The sequence below is a fragment of the Eucyclogobius newberryi genome, unplaced genomic scaffold (genome assembly GCF_026437365.1).
Source record: "Eucyclogobius newberryi isolate DKJ021-1_F unplaced genomic scaffold, fEucNew1.0.hap1 SCAF_9, whole genome shotgun sequence".
NCBI lineage: Eukaryota > Metazoa > Chordata > Actinopteri > Gobiiformes > Gobiidae > Eucyclogobius > Eucyclogobius newberryi.
In genome coordinates, this window is record NW_027316532.1 from 22668559 (window position 1) to 22691681 (window position 23123).

The following is a 23123-nucleotide window of genomic DNA, read 5'->3' on the forward strand; positions in this document are numbered from 1 at the left end:
TTATAATCATATCTAGTCATATTAATTAGCTGGCGCATTGTGATTAGATGGGGTAGATGAGGATTCTGTTCTGTGTTCAGGTTCCAAACTCGTCCTACAAAACACTGGAATACAAACTGCTGAATCAACACAATCACATGCATTTCAGAGCGGGTTTCACATAACGAGGAGATATGTTGTCTTTTGGAAATGAGGCTGGGTGATATTTACAAAAATGTATATCTATATTGTTTTATTGGAGTCTCACAGTGACAATAATCAGACGATATTATGTGAATCTAATGGAAATGCATCAAAACATGTCTTTAAACGTATTAGTTCAGGTTTAAAAAACAGACAAATGTGAAATGCCGTATTTTCCGGACTATAAATTGCACCTTTTATCATAGTTTTGGCCGGGGTGCGACTTCTACTCCACTGCGACTTATATATGTTTTTTGCTTCTTTATTATGCATTTTTTGGCTAGTGCAACTTATAGTCCGGTAAATACGGTATCTGTAAATTGCATCACAAAAATGCAGAAATATCAATTTTTTTTCACTTATTTGAAACTGTACTACATAACTTTTCTGATTCTGATTTGCATTTGTAATCAGCTCTTTTTGTTGCATTTTATTATTATTTTTTTACTATAAACAATAAACTCTATGATAAAATTATGCATATCTTCAAAACCCGCACGTTCACGAGTATTATCTAAATTTCGACTCCACCTCCATCATTCGCACATGATGTCGTTTAAGATAGTTTAAGATGCTTATTGGTCACTTCTGTGCCGGTTGCTTGTTTTTAACACGAGGCAGACGTCCCACAATGCACCGCACCGCCCTCCGACAGCGAACGCCGCCAAATAACAGGGTGTGAAGCTCCCGTTTACGCAAATTCAAGCCTCGGACACATTTCGGACACGCCGTTCTCGACAATAGAACGGATCGAACGAGTCCTCCGTCATCGTCCCGGGGCCCCTGATTTCCTTTTTATTCCCCGGTGAGCGGCCTTGGCTCTGGTGACCTGGGTAAATTATTCAAGTAGGAAAGTGGGCACAATAGTCGCGTGTCGGTCGGCGGTCATTCGAGCCCCCGGCCTCAATTATTCAGTTCACGAGCGACGCAACAGACTGCGCTAACTCGACTAACTCTGCCACTGCGCGGACTCGCGTTCATTGAATTTGTTAGTGGAAATTGGCAAAAGTGAATTGATGTTATGCAGCGGTGTTGATTTGTGCCTTTAAATCTGCCTAAATGTAACACAAAAATAAGCAGACTGGTGTTTTTAGTGATGAGATGTTGTGCATTAAATGATTAAACTCAAATAATGTAGCTAAAAACAAGATAAAATTGTTAAAAGTGCATGGTTTTGATGTTGTTTATGTTGTTCTTTGGACTTGGTTTGGTCTCGTCCAGGTTTAGTTCCGGTTTAATTCTAATTTAGTCACATTTTTGATGCTGAAAGTGTGAACGCAGCCTTAGACCTTGGAGAAATGCGTGTTAAATGACAAAGAATAAAAGTCTGACTAGTTTATGTTCATAGAAATTGGGATTGAAAGCCATGTTTTAATTTAAAATCAAATAGAAAAATAGTGATCAATACTTACGGTAGAATTTTTTTTAATTATTTGTTTTATCGGTCTCGCTTTTTCATATATATATTCCATTATTTTGTGTTTTTTTAATTACTCCTAAGAGCTGTATTTATTCATATCAATGTATTTTTACAACAGTCACATTCACGCACGCTTTAGGTCACACGACATCTCAATTTTGCATTTTAGAAGAAGAATCTCTTGCAAATTGTCACTCTATTTCAAGCCAATCCAATCATTCACTGCTGAGATTGTCTGTTATCTTAAATCATCTGCAGACATGCAACTAGCGTGAAGTTATTTACCCTTTTGAAGTGGAATATTGAAGTGCAAAGGAGCATTTGTTTTCTGGAGAGAGAACAGTAACTCCAGTTCAGCCGCTCATAAATCCTTCCGTTCACACAGTTACTCTTAGCAACCGTGGCCCTGCGCTGATTTAACCGTCTAATAAAAGAGAGGAAAGGAGACTAAAGTTCACCGGCCTCTCTGAATAAACATCTTATTTTCCCCAGCATTTCTTCATCAAATTCTGTTTTTCTGGACAAAACATGTGGCTGGTTTAAGCACATTAAACAAAAGATGACTCTGTTTTAATCATATTTATATTCAGTACGATGGATTTAAATAATTCGGATTTATGCAAGTTGTCCAAAGTTTTTATTAGTATTATTGAAAAACTAACAAAAGTGGGAAACTTGCAGCTACAAATACAAAAGCATTTAAGAAACGGCATTTAAAACCGCAGACAATGTTCATGTTTTAAAAGCCACTGTCAAATAATTTAAAAAACAAAATGTAAATGCTTTTATTTTACTACATCTTTTGATCAGTGATTTTAATATCAAGTCGATTTTTATTCCACAACACTATTTATTTGTAAGCATTCACTAGATGTAAGGCTGGGGATTACAGGGGCCCTCACGATGCAATAATATCACGATTTTGCGATACATGCGATAATCGATATATTGCTCATGACATTGTACGATGCATCACTATTTTTTAAACAACACAATTCATTTTAAAAGACGTTTTTCTTTGTTAAACCATGACCTGCACAAATTCAAATTGAAACGCACCCATTTTAGCCATCAAAACAGTCAAAATGTCAAATGTTTTGTTTAAACATTCGGGAAATTATATCAAAAATTACTCATGGCGATATATCGATACAGCAGCCCACGATATTGATACAGTATCTTAACATTTAGTATCGCGATATATCGACATTTTGAAACTTAATTGATCCACAAGGGAAATTAACATTGTAGCTCAATATAATAATATTTCTGGTTCCACTTCATTAAAAACTAAACCTTATCAGCCTTAATAAAACAGGAACAAAGAACGATTCAGCCTTAGTAACAACTCAATTTAGAAGTAAGTAGGTGTTAAGTAGGTTTACCAAGCCTAAATCATTCTTAAACTATTTGCTCATTATGAATTAAGTCATTGTTCATGCTTTATTGAGGTGCAATTAATAAATAGAACAAGTGTTTTCGTAGTTCATAGTAACAAAAAACTAATAAATGGTAACAAAATTCAAAATTAGTTGCAGAAAATGTATAGAAAATGTGTCAAATAAGGCAGAAATATACAGATTTACATATGTACAAGTAACATAATGTATATAAACATGTCTAGGGGGTGTGAGTGGGTGGTGTAGTGCCCTGTAACATTACAACGCTCATATTAATGGTGCTTTGCTTTGTTTGACAGTGCTTTGCTTTGCTTTTCTAACATTTATTTTCTCTCTGCTTGTTTTTGCCATTCTTTTGCCGTCAATAATGATGCTAACCTGTAGAAGAGTCCGGTAAGAGTTCGGTGTGCTGCTGCCACTCACTCTGCTTCTGAACAACGCACTCATTCACATTCATTAAGAAATCACATCATTTATTGCAGTCTTAACATCACTACTCCGACTATGATTGTACGTTTTGGACCAGTTATATGTGTGTTTGCATTATATACATATTTGTGTTGTTTTACAAGATTTATATGTGAAGTGTTGTTGAAGTGTCAAAGTATGTGGTTCTAAAGGGTGCACTACATAACTTTCCTGGTGTTTTTCCGCTTGTATATACAGTGTATATATGGAGATGTGTTGTAGTTTGCCTGTAATGTTCCCTAGTATGGCATTATCCGTCTTGCATTTATTACGTTTAAAAATACATTGACAGACATACATTCTTACTGTGAGTGGGGTCGCCTCACCGTAGAGCTGACCCGTAACTTGGCTTGTTTCCATGGAAATAGATCAGTTCAATGCCGTACTGTGTAACATTCTTGTCGAAGCAAAAACATCTCTATTAGGGCCACCACGTAGTCGTTAACTGGACTATAGAGGACTTGGTCTGATCCTGGTCTTGTCCTGGTCTGGTCCTGGTCTGGTCCTGGTCTAGTCCTGGTCTGGTCCTGGTCTGCTCCTGGTCTGGTCCTGGTCTGGTCCTGGTCTAGTCCTGGTCTGGTCCTGGTCTGCTCCTGGTCTGGTCCTGGTCTGGTCCTGGTCTAGTCCTGGTCTGGTCCTGGTCTGCTCCTGGTCTGGTCCTGGTCTGGTCCTGGTCTAGTCCTGGTCTGGTCCTGGTCTGCTCCTGGTCTGGTCCTGGTCTGGTCCTGGTCTAGTCCTTGTCTGGTCCTGGTCTGGTCTTGGTCTAGTCCTTGTCTGGTTCTGGTCTGGTCTTGGTCTGGTCCTGGTCTATTCCTTGTCTTGTCCTGGTCTGGTTCTGGTCTCTTCCTGGTCTGGTTCTGGTCTGGTCCTGGTCTGGTCCTGGTCTATTCCTTGTCTAGTCCTGGTCTGGTTCTGATCTGGTCCTGGTCTGGTCCTGGGCTGGTCCTGGTCTAGTCCTTGTCTAGTCCTGGTCTGGTCCTGGTCCTGGTCTGGTCCTGGTCTGGTCCTGGTCTGGTCCAGGTCTAGTCCTGGTCTAGTCCTGGTCTGGACCTGGTCTGGACCTGGTCTAGTCCTGGTCTAGTCCTGGTCTGGACCTGGTCTGGACCTGGTCTGGACCTGGTCTAGTCCTGGTCTAGTCCTGGTCTGGTCCTGGTCTGGTCCTTGTCTGGTCCTGGTCTAGTCCTGGTCTAGTCCTGGTCCACACACACACACACACACACACACACACACACACACACACACACACACACACACACACACACACACACACACACACACACACACGTTAAAGCACCTTTTAGAACAAAGACTGCAGCATTATTAACTGAGAATAAAATAAAAAGAATGAACATGATCAGATTTCATCATTAATTCACTTTAGTTAGGGTTAGGGTTAGGGTCATCATATTTCAACAACGACAACTTAGTCCCTGCCCTAGTCTCCATGGAGACAGCAGCTGGCAGACATTCTACCACAGAAGTTACAAAGATAAAACATGCAAACACACAATACAACACTTGTCATAACGATTAGAAATACCACCCTGTTTTACAATATATTTCATTACATATAAAAACAGTCATTTTGCAACCGTTAAGTAGTCCGTCCAATCAAACGAGACGATGCCAGCAGCTTGCCCCGCCCCTTATTGCATCACCGTAATGATCACGGCTCACTGCACAACTGGAACATGAGCTCGGAGAGTCCATCGTGTGCACGGATCTCTGAGCGGAGCAGGACGGAGGGCAAACCGAGACACGAGACAATTACACTGCACATTTTCAGATCATCAATGTGCGTTCAAGATTATTACCGTCTTTTCTGGACTATAAGTCGCACTGGAGTATAAGTCGCACCAGCCAAAAAATGCATAATAGAGAAGAAAAAAACTTATATAAGTTGCACTGGAGTATGAAATGTGGTTGCAAGTGTGAAAATAACAAAGAATATCACTTATAAGTATACAAGTATAACTATAAGTATAAGTCACACCCCGGCCAAAACTATGAAAGAAAATGCAACTTATAGTCCGGAAAATACGGTACGTGCTCTGGATCGTACCAGTTGTGCTGAGCTGAATTTGGCCAGATATTTTTCTCAAATTAAAGTTTTGTTGCTTACTTTACTTACTTATTACTACTGAATAAATAATTGAGAAGCAGCATTGATGTTGCTTTTCCTTGAATGTTCCACTGTAAAGCATTAAACATCTAGCATTTATTCAATGAGTTGTTTTCATTGTTTGTTCACGTGCTTGTCTTTATGGAGAGGGATACGTTTAAAGCCATTCTGTGGAACATTCCAACCAAAGCATTGACCCTCCACCAGAAAAGTTACGTGGAGCACCTTTAAAGTACAATTTCTTCACAAAGATACTCGAGAACTACTGTTAAACAAATTGTATCGAACTAAAACTCAAAAAAGCGGAGCACGGCGTCGACACAAACTGAACGCCGCTCGTCACAGCTCCTGAAAAGACTTTAAATGTTAAATTGCTGCCGCCCGGTGTGTGCTCGCCATTTTATTTATTGCCATTGTCAGTGAGTGAAACGAGGAGCTTCAGCGTTACGGTGCAACATGAAACAATGCATACTAATAATAGTTTATGAATCGCCCACATTTCCTTGACCTTTTAGTAGTGAACAGGCCACAGTGCGCCCGGACTGATCACAATTTGCATCACAATACAATTCAGATCCCGACCTGAGCTAATCCCGAACAAAAAGTCTTAAAATGTTTGTGAAAATGACGTTTGAATTGTGCTGAATAAAATAATTACCGGTAATTCAAATTTCATGTATTATTCAGCTCAGTAGCTTGACCCGTATTGTAGTAGACTGAAGATATTGAAAGTAACTTGAAAGACAAAAGAGTTCCCCCTGCCTGTCACTTTTGAAAATACATCGTCAGAGAACAGACACAAAAGCCTGAAATAGGACATTATAATCACACACAAAAACATTTAACATTGCCAATTTTTTTAAAAGCACCAGGGTTTCTCAGGAGAGTTGTCTTCTGGTCAATGTGGACAAATGTTGCAAAGCTGCTTTTCCGTCCAGAGACAGCAGGGGGCGGCGACAGACACATACTCGTATCGGTGTCGCCAAGACGTCCATCACTATAAAATGCTGATCGATTGTTTTTGAGTACAGCCCTGGTATATAACTGATTTGTCACTCTCTGACCAGGTGTCTCTTCTCTCTTCCTTTTTGCTGGTCACAGAGACGCAGCCCGGTAAGTCCATCTCTTTTCTCTCTCACGTCTTATCTTCCTTCAAATGTCCTCCCTTGGACTAAAGCTGCTGACGTTCAAACTTGTGTGGTTGGCGCTGAAAATCCAGGACATGGTTTATACTTGAGCTGGTGCAGGTTTTCGTGTCTCATTTGCGCTTTGACAGCTGGTTCTTTGAAGTCTCTCCTCGCGTGGTGATGTCTCCTCCGCCTGTCTTCTTCAATCTGTTTCTTTACTGATGCGGCTTTTTCATGTAGTGTCTCCTCCATTTTCTCCGGTAGCATTAGTTTCATTAGTTTTTCCACTTTCCATTTACCGTATTTTCCACACTATAAGGCGCACTTAAAAAAACAACAACAACAGTACGCCTTATAATCCAGTGTGCCTTATATATGGATTAATTCTGGTTGTGCTTACTGAGCTCGAAGCGATTTTATGTGGTACATGTTTTGTTTCACTTAATGCGCCTTATAGTCCGGTGCGCCTTTTATACCGTATTTTCCGTACTATAAGTCGCACCAGTCAAAAAATGCATAATAGAGAAGAAAAAAAACATATATAAATTGCACTGAAGTATGAAATGCAGTTGCAAGTGTGAAAATAACAAATTATATCACATATAAGTCGCTCCGGAGTATAAGAATAAATATAAGTATAAGTGGCACCCCGGCCAAAACTATGAAAAAATTTGCGATTTAAAATCCCAAAAAATACGGTATGAAAAAATTATTGAAAATAGACCATTCTTTGACAATTATAATCCAGTGCGCCTTATAGTGATGAAAATACGGTATATTAAGTGTTGTTTGTGGTGTTTCCAGAAAGTTATTATTTATAATTTGTTCTGGATGTAACGATAATGTATGTTGTCATTGTGCAAAATCCCAATCGAGTCACAATGATATCCTAATATTGTTAAACCACATTGTGACCTGTCTAATACCTAAATGTAGGGAAGAGATATGGAAGTTATGTATTTTCCGTGTCAAAAAGTAACAATGAGCATCAATCAGTCGATGTGTACGTATTGTGCAAGTTCCAGTGCATTTCCGAAAGTGCATTTAAGTTTTCTGCCACGTCTGTTTGTTTCAGTGCGTCCGTTATGAAGAAACATTAATCATGTTTTGAATCAGAATTATTTGGAATTTGACAGTCATGATCGCTCAAAAGGCTCAACAGGGCATTTTTAACGACAAAACTATCGATATCGCAGTATTGCCTGACACAATAATTAATATTGCAACAAGTTAAATATGGTGCAGTGACACCAATATCCTCCATCTGACAAATGTACAGTTTTTATTAAATTAAAGCTTTGAAAAAGGCTGATTTTTAGTCACGATTTTGCTCATTCAGTCTAAATTAGCCTTGATTTAGTTTAGTTTGACCAATACTTTAAGGCATGTACAGGTTTGTTTTTATATATATATAGTGGAATTATTGTGACAAAAAGTATCTTAAAATAGTGCAATGATATCAGTAATGCAGTATTTTACCGCCATATCGCAATCATTTCCAAAATTATGCAGCCCTAATTTCTATAAAACTTTAAGACTCTACAATATCGATGTAAAAAGTGTACCGTTATGCACTTTTTCTGTACAATTCAAGAATCATCCATCTCAGTTAGCTGTTTATCATAAAGGACAAGGACATTCTCTTGCCTAAATAACCGCAGCCTGATGTGGTATTTTTCAAACACATTTCATGTCAATTTCAGGTAATATTCATTTAGTTAGATAGAAAATGCTGACATTCATTTCTCTGTCTATTTTTCCAACACAGGGTTTGATCAGAAACCCATCAAGTAAGTAATATCTCAGCCATTTTACCTGTAATATATTCACATTACAATTTTTTTTTTTTAAAGATTTTTGTGATTTATTTTTTCAAACTTTATTTCAGATGAAGAGTTTGTGCGTCCTCGCCGCGCTGTTCCTGCTCCTGCTGCTGCTCCTGCTGCTGCTCCTGCTGCTGCTCCTGCTGCTGCTCCTGTTGTGGCAGCGTCACCGGCTTCTGCACCTCAGACTCCCAGGTAACGCTTCGTGCATTATTACATTTAAAGATGTATCGATACTATTATGAATTGATATTGAAACTGATTTCCTTTGCAGCAGCATGTCTCCCATTACTGAGGACGCTTTAGCCTTATTTGGGCCTCCTTTGGATACAACCTTTGGAGAACAGAAAACAGACGGTAAAATATGAAATACTTAATGGTTAAACTGCAAAACAGGATTATCTAGCGTGGTTAAAACTGTTCGATTGCAGAATATTTATCTAGCTTTGACTATAGATTGGATGTATTTAGTTGTTTAATCCAATCGAACTTGTTGTGTAACGTATTTGACATTTTAAAACAAATCTACCAAGGGGAATAGAAGGTTTTGTATTTTAAGCTTAGTTTTCATATTGTTTTGGCAGATAATTTAGCCTGAAATGAAAGACAATTTATAAAAACATTTTAAACGGGTCAAAATGACTCAAATTAAAATGAGTATTCTTACAATCTGATCAGAACTGCAACGATGAATCAACTACCGTAGTCATGACTAGTTGGCAATAAGAATCATAGTCGTATTTTGAGCCTCGTAATTGTTACCATATTTTCCAGACTATAAGTCGCACCGGAGTATAAGTTGCACCAGCCAAAAAATGCATAATAGAGAAGAAAAAAATATTTATAAGTCGCACTGGAGTATGAAATGTAGTTGCAAGTGTGAAAATAACAAATAACATCACATATAAATCGCTCTGGAGTATAAGTATATAAGATTAAATATAAGTGTAAGTCGCAACCCGGCCAAAATTATGACTTATAGTCCGGAAAATACGGTAACTGGACTATTCAGGCTATAAAACACATGGAAAAGACATTTTTATTAAAAAAAACAGCGGTATTATTAAATCAAAATATAAAAAAATAAACAAATTTTCAGATTTTCAAAAATAATACACTTTATTCGTAAATATTCTCCATCTAGAAGCCTTTGGTCACTGTATTTACACCTTTTATTTAGTTGACAACGTATTTAAAAAGTCTCAATGTGCAATAGAAATGGGTTTGACAAAAAAAAATACATTGCTGTCTAATTGACTGCTAAAATAATTGTTCCTAAATCTAATATAATACACCTTTTTGTTGTGTAGAAGTGAGTAGCAAGTTTTCAGCAACCGTCAACTTCTATTATTCCCTTTCTCAATCTCCTCACCGTGTTTGGATCCGGCCTGTGATGAGGTCAAAGTTGCCGGCCCCTTCGTTAGCACAGCGCTCCTCGTTGATATATGTAAATTCCCTTGTCGCCCGCTGTCGGATTCGGCGCTGCTCCGTGCGCTCGCGCTCTCGCTCTTATGTAACGGCTCCGTCAGGCGTAGCTAACAACATCCTCACGCACATTCATGTTCTCGCTACGTTTGAGGCAGCGGCGGCGCAGACAGAATATTCCTCAAAAGGGTTTAAGCTGTAGACCAGAGGATTATAGTGCGTGCGTTCATAAATGTGCTGTGATGTTTTTGCATAACGTGGAATATCAAGCTGAAAAAATGTAACTGCTGTATGTCTCTCAAATGTAGTAACTTTGCTTAATCAAGTTTTAGGAACAGGTTGTTATACGGGGCAAGGGCCTGTATAACAACTGTATATATTTCACTGTTTTTAAAAGAAACATCCACATTTTTATTCATTTCAAGTCCTTTCAACTGACAACAATTATGTCTTTAGAGTTGAATAACGGCACCACTTTGTTTATTTATGCTTTTTGTAGCTCATGTGGATATTACATTAGTAGTTACATAGATATTAACCATAAACCAGGATTAAAAAATAATCTACAGTCTGATGGTTAAACATCAGAGAGTTCTGACCGCTCATCCAACCCTAAAACTGTAGAGGGATTTAAATGTTTGGGCTCCCATCTGCTTAAATATATATCTGCTTAAATATGTCTGTGAATGTCTGTAAATTGGACTGGAATGAACACGTTATGCTCTAATGTTTATTTCTATCCTCATTTTAATGAGCTGTTTTGAGCAATGACAATTTTTTTTATTTTATTTATTTATTTCAGACACAAGGTGGTCCATAATTAAAATATGAAATAAATAATAAAGAAATATTAGTATTAAAAGTCTATATTATATTAGTGATATGTTGACATTGCCCGCGGCCTATAAAACCAGATTACTGCCATATTTCTACAAATACATTTATTCAGAGCAGTAAACTGTAATTGCTGTTTCAGGACTAAACAGTTTATTCTTTCAAATGTTGATTTCGCTTTGATTGCTGGATTATGAATATGATGGGTTTTGTGGTGACATTGGGATATTCCAGATAAAAACATTGGTCATGTGATTGACACTACTTGTTCTGTCCTTCCTGAACACTAGTGGTTCTGTCTGACGCGTGGGGCGTCCCTTTGTCAGAGTCCAATTCCTCTTTGAGCAGATCCTTCCCGACAGGAAGTAAGTCTCGGCAGCCTGTGTCACATGACCCTGTCCCCGGAATGAATGCCCCGCCCCTTCACAACATGGACCCATCATGGAACCACTACTAACCCATAATAATAATGATAATATAAAAGACTGTTTAGACTCATGTCATCCACCATCTAACGACCATAAAAGCCTGTTGTGTTTGTGAGCGACGCGCTGGGGTCCTGTTGGGGCTCTGTTTGGGGCCCCAGAGCACCTCCCCCTGCATTTGGCATCTTGACTGTCTGCACTGTGATGCATGAGTTATCATTTGTGATGTGGAAAATTGCCGTATGTTCATTTGCATTTGGAATTGTGTCACCAAATTTAACCAAACTTGAAGTAACTTTGTTTTAATGCCTTGTTTGATATATATAATTGATAATATATAATTCTGCCCCTTTACCTTCTTTAGATCACTGATTTTTTTCCTTCACTCTTTTAATTTCAGCTCCGCCTCCTCTTCCTCCCAAAAATGTCCCGACTATTCCCCCGACCGCCGGCTCCATGGAGAATCCTGGTACTCATCACTTATTTTGTTGTTTAAATTCATTACAATAATTTATTCCTCTCTTAAATGTATTTATCACAGTTTATCTAGAAGGTCTTATAAAAAAACATGTACTATTTTGTGTAAAAGTGTATAGGATAGGTAAACTATTGGTTCAATCATGCAGTGCACTCAGCACTGCCCTCTGGTGGTCACATGGGTTTCATAGATTTTTCTTTTAGTTACATGTGAATTTACCAAAGAGAAATGAAAGTTATAAATGTAACTATGGTTCTATGAATCCCGCCTAACCGCCCGATGATGTTTTGCATTGAATGAGTCCTTTTGTGCTTGTGCTGGGAATGATTCAGTGCTTTCAGTATTCTGGCGGCCACTTGGATGAAATGGAACTCGTATTACTATCTCAGTATATCACTTTTAGGAGCACTATTTACAGTGTAAGTGCATTTGGCTCATCTTCCCCTCTGACTTGTGTCTCCGCTCCAGATTCCTCGACAGAAGCCGACAGCCCACACAGAAAGCCTTCTATAGCGGACCTGGACAACCTTTTCGGCCCCGAGTCGACGCCCCCTGTGGCCGAAGAGACGAGCGACTCCTGGGTGTGTTTCAGCGAAGACCCCGCTCCACCAAATGACCCGCCCTCCTCGCCTCCTGCTCCAGAAGAACCGGCGCCTCCTCCTCCGTCTTCTCCTCCTCCACCTTTACCCAAGTCTCCACCTCCGCCACAGGAACCGGCACCTTCTCCCCCTCCCCCGAGCACCCCTCCGCGCCCGAAAGAGGACTCGGCGCCCCCCACACCCAGCTCCCCGGCCCCCACAGAAGAGCCTCGAGTCCCATCCGAGTCTTTAACGCTATCCCCATCTCCGCCACCGCCGCCAAAAGATCCGGCGTCTCCACCTGCCGCGACGCCCCCACTTCTCTCTCCTACCAGCCCCCCGCCGCAAATGAGCACGCCCCCCACAGAAGCTCCGCCTCCTACTGCGCCGTCTCCGGAAGAAAAACCCAAAAGTCCAGAAGAGAAGTCCCTATCCAAAGAAAACAGTGTTGAAACTGCTGCCGCCTCGCCCAAAGACACAAACACGGAGAGCAGGAGCACGCCGCCCCCGCCCCCCGCGCACCGGAGCGTGGTGGCGTCGCCAGGGCCAGCGTCGGGCACAAATAGTGGTGAGTGCCGGAAAAGAACCAAAACATGATACTTTGCCTCCATAGCGCAGCAAAAGTGATGTAATTGCTGCTTTTATTAACGCTTTAAACAATCTTAATCCCAAAAAATCTTGTTATAAATGGTGTTAAAGGCATGTTTGGGCATTTTACAGGAAATTACAGGAAATAAAATACATTTCTAACATACTAAGAGCCTGTCTACAATATTGCACTTGCTTGTTTCCATAGAGATAAAGCCATAGAGATGACCAGAAAATGTCTATGGTGTTTAAACAGGCTATAGTGTGTTTACTACTTTTTATTCCCTTCATAATTTAGCATCCCTTTATATAATAAGTGCTATACTTGCCTGATATACTTTGATTTACTTAATTTCATGGTATTTATGTCTCTTGCTCTTGTTACTCGCAGGCTCGTCGTCTCCAGTCAGGCCCAGTACACCTTCATCAGTAAACTCCACCCCTCCTCCTCCTCCGCCTCGACCCCCCTCGCGACCCAAACTCCCTCCAGGGAAGCCCACTGTGGATGGGGTAAGATTACATCATCACTGACCATGTGTGTTAATGCTTAATGCACAAAGAGCGGATACTGTACATATAATACCAATTTCATCATTCTAGAAGGACAATAAACCATGTAGACCTCAATATTTTCCCACCAAATTTTATCTTAACTTTTTTTGAAGCTTTTTTTTTTGAAACACTTACAATTTCCTTACCCCAATTTGCTGTGCCATACCTATAAACACAAGTTTATAATCACTCAGCCGCCCAGCCCCCCATGCTTTACTGGCAATTTGAAGAAACATCTCTTAAAGGACACATATTATGCAAAATTGACATCAGAAACACACACGCTTGTTTGATGAATCTTGTTAAGTAAGTCCTCTCCCCTCAGAGCCTCAGAAAAGACTCACATTTCCCAGATTTGTGACATCCAAGGTAGAGATCCAGAGGTCTCCCGCGCTGTTTTTAACTCCCTAAATCATCGCCAGATTGTTATGGTTATATCTGCCATCAACTTTGCACTTACATTACACACACGCTTCATTTAAAGTACAGTCCCTGCAGGATGTGTCTTTTGTGTCTTAAGTGTTTGTTGTTGATTGTTGCGTGTGCGTCTTTGGGTGTAATGTATGACTTAAGAGGGACAAATTTTAAGTTATAACAACTATAATTTAACTTTTTATAGGACAACTTTTTACATCTGTTCAGGGACTACAGATAAAAAACAGCCTTCTAGCAAATTTGGCATATTTACATGTTTATTAATATGTACTGTCCCTGAAAAATTAAATAGCATAAAATAGCAAGTCTGGCAAGCTAGCTTTTGTACATTTCCCTATGTAATTCCCTCTGCTGCCAGTAGATGGAGTACTTACCCATCATTTTAAGTTGTAAAACATGAAATGCCAAACCAGAGTTACTCAAGAGCACGTGTTAAGCTTTACAACACAAATAACGCGTGCCCTGTGTGCATTAACGTGACTCTTTTGCGCCCCCAGAGCCGTCCCTTCAGCCCCCCGGGGCACTCGGCCAGCCCTCCCCCCGTGGCCCCGTTGGCGCGGGCCGAGAGCACCTCCTCCATCTCCTCCACGAACTCCGCAGCCACGACGCCCACCGTCAACAAGGAGCTGTGCGTGTCGGTGTCAGGTGAGCGCCGCCGCCGTCACCGCAGGGAAACGCAGGCCTACGACCGCTCTATCATGTCTATTTGCACCGCATTGTTTGTGTAATACATTTTATTTTCATTTTTTTTCTTTTGATTTTAGTTGCTACACAGTCATTAAATATTGTGTTCTGCATTCATCAGTAAGTTCATTAATATATTGGAAAAGTCAATGAGAGGGCACAAAGTAATGGATTGCATAGATAGAAGTTGAGGAACTATTGTAATTGAACTTTTATAAGATGATATTTCTATTTCACACACTGCTCAGTAACGTACCAGTCGCGCAGATTTGGCTGTTCTCAATTGCAACTTTTTTGGTTTTTATAAGGCCTGATTGTGACACGTGGGCGTCCCGATTTAATCAATGCATTTTTGTTCCGAATTAGGATACATGTGCACAAATTCTTCTTTCTAATTCACTTGTGAATATGTGAGCGATGTGTGAGCGATGTGTGAGCGGCGTGTGAGCGACGTGTGAGCGGCGTGTGAGCGGCGTGTGAGCGGCGTGTGAGCGACGTGTGAGCGGCGTGTGAGCGGCATGTGAGCGACGTGTGAGCGGCGTGTGAGCGGCATGTGAGCGACGTGTGAGCGGCGTGTGAGCGGCGTGTGAGCGACGTGTGAGCGGCGTGTGAGCGACGTGTGAGCGGCGTGTGAGCGACGTGTGAGCGGCGTGTGAGCGACGTGTGAGCGGCGTGTGAGCGACGTGTGAGCGGCGTGTGAGCGACGTGTGAGCGGCGTGTGAGCGACGTGTGAGCGGTGTGTGAGCGATGTGTGAGCGGCGTGTGAGCGGCGTGAGTAAGAAAGCAAATAAATAAAATACCTGACGGACACATGCTATGCTAAATTGACTTTTAAACACAACTTAGAGTGATGAGTCTTGCGTGTTTGAGTATAATCTTTAATTTCCTGACGCTGTTACTCCCGACTATTCCCGATTTCACGACGCACGATTTGTTTTTGTCGATCGCTGATTCACGATCGATTCAGCTGCGTTGCATAGCTGTTTTTGGCCTCTATTGATGACGTTGGCGGTAAAGTAACGGAGGGAAAAGGGGCAGGACGGAAACCACAGTTTTCAACAACGGAAGTCAGGAAACTTTTTCCTTTTATTAAATCAGAACTAAGTCACATTTTTACCTTATTAAACGTCTTTGTCCCTGTGATGGTTAAATATGTATTTTTGGGGCGTTTTGACGTGTTCATCGTCGCCCCCTGCTGTCTCTGAGCGGAAAACCAGCCATCGAACCAAAGAAAACTCTCCTCTGGAACCGTGGCTCTTTACTTCATTATTTGGCCACGCTAAAGGGTTTTATAAGTGATTATACGTTAATAAAAACAAAGAGAAATAATTCTTAGAAAGAAATAATAATAATAATAAACCTTTTGTGTCGTTTGTCTGTCTGTTAGATCAATATTGCGATTCAAAATGTGCAAAAATAATAATCCGAGTGTGTCAAAGATGATACCTAAATGGCAGACAAAACCGTAATATGTCTTTTTTAAATAAGAAGAATTAATAATACGTGTTAATTCTCATTTTGTGTCGCTTTAACTCTTTGTGGCGGAGCTTGTTCTTCCTCGTTTCCGCCGCTTTTGCTTTCTTTGTAAGTTCAAGAGCTGTTCATAGATGACATGATTTATTATAATTGTAGTTAAAACTTTAATTTGGTTGATTATTTTACGTGTGGTAGAGCTGCATTCCTATTTTGTAATCGTTGTAATCTGGACTATACAGACTCTTGAGACGCACGAAAAGACCTTTTATCGCAAAGACCGTGACATTATTAAATCAAAATGTCAAAAAAACAAATAAACCATTTCAGATTTGGATCAATCGTGCGTTGTAATTATAAATATTCTATATCTCGAAGCCGTCAGTCGCCACATTTGAACCTTTCTTTTGTGAAATGTGTTTGAAAAATGTACAAGTCTAAATCACTGACTAGTTGACTACTAAAATAAAAATTAGTGTTGATCAAAAATGTATTATTTTATGGATAAAAGGATAAAAAACCTCAGAACTAACCCTGGACTAGAGCAGGAATAAACCACAACCTAGAATTAAGAATAAAACTTAATGTGAGCCTCGCTGTCCTAACGCAGATCTTTGTTGACTGAATTCTGACTTCTACAGTTTTAGGGACATTTCCATAATATTTCCTTTTTTTCCTCTTAACACCACCTTTTTATACCTTTTTTACACCACTACCTCCTCTCCACATGTTTATGAGTATTTTTGTGCACTTTTTTTGCCGCCGGACAAAACAAAACCCACATTCACGTTGTCGTCGGCTCGTCCTGGTCCTCTTCTGTTTAACCTGGCCAAGCGTCACCGTGGCAACCAACCGTCTGAGAGCGCCGTGCCATTGCGTCTCCCGGACACTTTGGGGAAGAACCTTTTGAGCGTTTGTGTGCGCGCCACGTTTTCGGTCATAACCTCGACTCGCTCTGAGTTCCTGAAATGGCACCGTCGCTTTCCGTTTGTCCCTCGAGGGCCGCCGTTGTTCAGAGTGTGGCATCTCGACGGGTTTGATGCTGAGAAGCGCCGACGCGACCTCTGATTCCAGCCCCTCGTGAGTCCAACTCGCTCCTTGACGCTCGTTGAAAACCAGTGCGGTCAACGTGACGCTCGTTGCTAAGTGTATTTTTTTAATGCAATTTTTTTTACATTTGGCAGAGAAAATGAGGTCTTCCTGTTATTATTTGATCAGATCATCACACACTAGGGATGTCACGATATCACATTTTACTGGGAGAAAAACACAACTACGATTTAACAATTATTTGTAATTAACAAAAACTACACATTTTGACTTTCATCTCTTCCATTGTCTTCTTAACGCGTAAACAATTCCTCAAGTTTGTGACCGACTTTACACAATCAAGCGTTCGGAATGACAAAACAGAAAAGGTTCTTTAAATTTAGACGTATTGTTTTTGACTAGATATTTAATTAAAGAGACGTAATCTGGCGTAACTTGATCATGTCGAGTTCCCTATCCCAGGCAGTCGAGTTTTACAGCAGTGTCGCCGTCCATTCCTGCTGAAGTGTCACTGACGCCCCCTGCAGGCCGACGTGTGACATAGACCGGATTCAACTGTCACCTCTATGAACAGTTTGTGCTGCGAGATATTTGTTTTCCGAGTCAGTAAAGTGTAATATCTGCATTCACTGGGTTGAGCTGTTTTGACGAGGTTAGAGCGGTGTGTTATTTAATCCTGCAGTGATTCATTTTAAATACTATTCAGATTACTATAAGTGTCGATGCTCTCTCTGTCAGTGTGAAATGGGCCTGGGCAATTAGTTAAACTTGAGATTCAGTCATTTATAAGCGTCGGTGAAAAGCTGAGTGCATTTGAATCGAGAGCCAGTAAAAGAAGGAATTTATTTGGGTTTTTTTTGCGTTAAAAGGGCTGTCCGGTCCCTGTATGACCGGAGCAGGAGCTGTGTTCGCATTGCAAGTCAGACCTGTTCCCAGTGCATGTTGGATTCCGCCAGGGCTGCCCTTTGTCACCGGTTCTGTTCATAATTTTTATGGACAGAATTTCTAGGCGCAGTCAGGGGTCGGAGGGTGTCCGGTTTGGGGACCACAGGATCTCATCTCTGCTGTTTGCAGACGATGTTGTCCTGATGGCTCCATCAAACCCGGACCTGCAACATGCACTGGGACAGTTTGCAGCCGAGTGTGAAGCGGCTGGGATGAGAATCAGCACCTCCAAATCCGAGGCCATGGTTCTCGACCGGAAAAAGGTGGCTTGCCCTCTTCAGGTGGGTGGGGTGTCCTTGCCCCAAGTGGAGGAGTTCAAGTATCTCGGGGTCTTGTTCACGAGTGAGGGAAGGATGGAGCGTGAGATCGACAGGCGGATCGGTGCAGCGGCTGCAGTGATGCAGTCGCTGCATCGGACCGTTGTGGTGAAGAGGGAGCTGAGCCGAAAGGCAAAGCTCTCTATTTACCGGTCGGTCTACGTTCCTACCCTCACCTATGGTCATGAGCTTTGGGTAGTGACCGAAAGAACAAGATCGCGGATACAAGCGGTCGAAATGAGTTTCCTCCGCCGTGTGGCTGGGCGCTCCCTTAGAGATAAGGTGAGGAGCTCGGCCACACGGGGGGAGCTCGGAGTAGAGCCGCTGCTCCTCCACGTTGAGAGGAGCCAGCTGAGGTGGCTCGGGCATCTGTTCCGGATGCCTCCTGGGCGCCTCCCTCGGGAGGTGTTTCAGGCATGTCCCACCGGGAAGAGGCCCCGGGGAAGACCCAGGACACGCTGGAGAGACTATGTCTCTCGGCTGGCCTGGGAACGCCTCGGGATCCCCCCGGAGGAGTTAGAGGAAGTGTCTGGAGAGAAGGAAGTCTGGGAGTCCCTGCTCAGACTGCTGCCCCCGCGACCCGGCCCCGGATAAAGCGGCAGAAGATGGATGGATTAATACTGAAAACCATATTGAATTGACAAACAAATCAAATTGAATAAAAAATTAAGATCGATCCATATCTCTCAGCCCTAATGTGGCTAATATGGATTTTATTTATGTCAATGGGCTTTCCTTTGTGGGATCTCCTTTGACGGTACCTTACATTTCAGACTTTTGGACCGATCATGGGTGTTTCGTGGCCGATGCTGATGCCAATTTCCACCATTTTACCCAAAATATATGACTTTAAACGACTACAAACTCAATCACTGCCTACACTGTCCGCTGCCCTACATAAAAATAGCACAAAAGGAAAAATAATATCAATATTAATCATTTTAGACATCCATAACCCCGTTTTGGCACTAAACCACGGTATTATGGAGCAGTGTAATTACAGCTTGTGCAGTGCCCTCGTTCCTTTAAAGTGCATAGAACAGGCTCTTGTGTTTTTCCTGAATTTGACTTTGTTCTGCACAATAGTTGACAAATAATTTTACCTGGTAATTTTTGTTAAACTGTCCAAAAACATGTGTCAGTTGTGTGTAAATCGCCTCACTCACTGATGAGAGGGATTCTGCTTCCTGTCGGTTCGTTTTTCGACCTTTTGTGCAAAACTGTGCTAAAAACGCGCCGGTCACACCCACTTTAAGGCCTTTCCATCCCCCCCTGCACTCACTCTTCCCCACGCGCTCACTCAGGACGCCACATTTGTTCAGATTGTCCCATACTGTTGTCTTTTGTCTTATGTGTCCCGGTCGGGCCGCCGTGTCCACCCCACTGTGACGTCAGACAGAGCGTCCATCCGAGACTCACGCTGCTGTCCTTCTCTCCTCTTCCTCCTCCTCCTCCTCCTCCACCTCCTCCACCTCTCCCCCCCACACACAGAGACTGACCAGCCGTCCCTGGTTTGGTTTGACCGTGGGAAGTTTTATTTAACGTTCGAAGGTGAGTATACGCTGCTGACCGCTGTAGACGTAGCTTTCGGTGGGGCTCATCTGTGCTGGCTTCACTCTCCCGCCCCCTTTTCCTCTTCCTCTCCGTTCTCTCCCCCCTGTTTGCGATCCCCCCCATCACTGCCATTGGCCTCGCGCTCAGCTCTTCTTCCTGGTCACGTTCGCCGGTTTCCTGGCTTCCATTTTCGATCATTCTTCATGTACTTCACTAACTTACATCTTGGCGGTGGCTACGGTCTGGCCTTCTCTTATCTGTCTACTTTGGAGTCTGTGTATGCTTCAAGCTGGCATGCATTGGTGTCTGTGCACAATGGCTTTTATCTTTATTCTTATCCTGTCTTATGCTTTTTTATATTTTGCAATGAAACACCTTGTAATTTTAATTAACGGAAGATAATCAACGCAATAACAAGAAATTGACGGTTTCTTTGCCTATGAAAAGTTAAGAAAAGTGTTGTAAATGACCCGTAGCTTTCAGTTCTTAATAATTGTCGTGATAAAGTTGTCTAGTTACATCATGTGATCGCAATTATAACAAATACAGAGCAAATATAGTAGCATGTTACGATTTGCAGGTAATTTATGAAGAGAAAGTGCGTTCATCGCCACCATTTCACCGTTTTCACCTTTTACTAACATTTCATTTTTTCGTTGTACTTTTCACATTTTCCGTTTCATTCCCTTGCAGTTTGTCAGGGAAAAGCTGTAGATACTGTACGAGCTTGAGACTTTGATCGTGTTTGTTTTTCTGATCAAAGGTTAAAATCAATGAATTGGCTGTTGGCTCGGTGTTGAGTGTGTGTTGTGTGTGTGTTGTGTGTGTGTTGTGTGTAGGCTGCTCGCGGGGCCCCAGTCCTCTCACCATGGGGGCCCAGGACACGCTTCCCGTCGCTGCGGCCTTCACGGAAACGGTCAACGCCTTCTTCAAAGGAGCGGACACCAGCAAGTATGTGCCTGCATCCCAGCACTGATCCTTTACCCCGAGAAATAGTCTTGTGAATCGATAAATTTGGTTTTATTTGTGCTTTTTTTTGTTTTTTGCAGCTATATTTTGCTTCAGTTTTTTGTGTAAAACGGTACAATTAGGAACTTTTAAATCGTTGGTTGATTTTGACCGGACTTTCAATGGCAAAATCACTTATAAATTATCAGTATTTGTCAATTTTCCTTTTGGATATTTCTTATGAACATAATAATAACTGTACTTTGTAATCAAATGGGAAAACTGGCTCTTACCTTCGTGTGAATCACAATATTCACATTTTAGACTCTATTTTGATACTAAGGAAAAGGCTAAGTTGTACTCTATACCGTTTTCAATTGCACAATAATGAGGACTACACATTTTTTTAGGCAATAAAATGTTATTTTATGCCGTTTTTTTAGAGCGGGCCCGGGGGCCAAATGCGGCCCTCAGACCGATTTTTGTTGTCCCTCCAGCTTCCTGCTATGTCGGCCCAAACAACAAAAAGTAGTACTTTTTACTGTGAAATTGGGTAAATTCAGGCATATTGATGTTATACAACCTAATATTAATGTTCTAGGGCTAATTAAAGGTGTGGAGGCTCATCGCAATGACGTCAAATGCAAAATTTCGAATGATTCACTTTGTCATTCAACAAATTCAACATTGACAAGTTGTTTGTGGCCCTCTGCCCCATTTAAGTTTCAAAATGCGGCGCTTGGTGGTTTGAACACCCCTGATTTAAAACATCTCCAACTTCATGAGCATTGAAAAAGCCGCTGTCACTCACTGTCCAGTCATCAGCTGCATGAGCTGCTTGATGTTGACATGTGTTTGTTTGTTTGTTTGTGTGTTTGTTTGTTTGTGTGTTTGCAGGTGCGCGGTGAAGGTCATAGGTGAGATGGTGGTGTCGTTCCCGGCGGGCATCACACGGCACTTTGCCAGTAACGCGTCGCCCGCCGTGCTCACGTTCAGCATAACCAACTACAGCCGCCTGGAGCAGGTGCTGCCGAACCCTCAGCTGCTGTGCTGGTAATGACACTCACACGGCTCTGAAACACCACCACGGCTCGAAAACACCACCACCACCACCACTCACCACGGCTCAAAAACACCACCACCACTCACACGGCTCTAAAACACCACCACCACCACCACCACCACTACCCACATGGCTCTAAAACACCACTACCCACATGGCTCAAAAACACCACCACCACTCACACGGCTCTAAAACACCACCACCACCACCACCACCACCACCCACATGGCTCTAAAACACCACTACCCACATGGCTCTAAAACACCACCACCACTCACATGGCTCTAAAACACCACCACCACCACCACCACCACCACCCACATGGCTCTAAAACACCACTACCCACATGGCTCTAAAACACCACCACCACTCACATGGCTCTAAGACAGAACACCACCACTGATCACGGCTCGAAAACACCACCACCACCACCACCACCCACATGGCTCTAAAACACCACCACCACCACCACCCACATGGCTCTAAAACACCACCACCACCACCACCACCACCACCCACATGGCTCTAAAACACCACCACCACCACCACCACCACCACCACCCACATGGCTCTAAAACACCACTACCCACATGGCTCTAAAACACCACCACCACCACCACCACCACCACCCACATGGCTCTAAAACACCACCACCACCACCACCACCACCACCACCCACATGGCTCTAAAACACCACCACCCACATGGCTCTAAAACACCACCACCACCACCACCACCACCCACATGGCTCTAAAACACCACTACCCACATGGCTCTAAAACACCACCACCACTCACATGGCTCTAAGACAGAACACCACCACTGATCACGGCTCGAAAACACCACCACCACCACCACCACCCACATGGCTCTAAAACACCACCACCACCACCACCACCCACATGGCTCTAAAACACCACCACCACCACCACCACCACCACCCACATGGCTCTAAAACACCACCACCACCACCACCACCACCACCACCACCCACATGGCTCTAAAACACCACCACCACCACCACCACCACCCACATGGCTCTAAAACACCACCACCACCACCACCACCACCACCCACATGGCTCTAAAACACCACCACCACCACCACCACCACCCACATGGCTCTAAAACAGTAGTATAATCAAAAGTAGAATTGTAAGTAAGAATGATGTGCTAAAGATATCGTACAATGAGATGTGGAGTAACTCTGTTTTATAGCCAATATTTATAAA

The 23123-nt window shown here is 42.3% G+C and overlaps 1 protein-coding gene across 1 annotated transcript in view; it reads left to right on the forward strand.

Annotated features, from left to right (window-relative positions):
* sgip1a (SH3GL interacting endocytic adaptor 1a) overlaps positions 1-23123 on the forward strand; it is a 76938-nt gene that overhangs the window by 48063 nt on the left and 5752 nt on the right. The window contains exons 7-17 of the mRNA XM_072439214.1: positions 6661-6751; positions 8609-8738; positions 8818-8900; positions 11093-11167; positions 11628-11696; positions 12174-12851; positions 13263-13381; positions 14356-14503; positions 19819-19878; positions 20721-20832; positions 21727-21882. Coding sequence (XP_072295315.1) covers positions 6661-6751; positions 8609-8738; positions 8818-8900; positions 11093-11167; positions 11628-11696; positions 12174-12851; positions 13263-13381; positions 14356-14503; positions 19819-19878; positions 20721-20832; positions 21727-21882 — 1721 coding nt within the window. The remainder of the gene's footprint in view (positions 1-6660; positions 6752-8608; positions 8739-8817; positions 8901-11092; positions 11168-11627; positions 11697-12173; positions 12852-13262; positions 13382-14355; positions 14504-19818; positions 19879-20720; positions 20833-21726; positions 21883-23123) is intronic.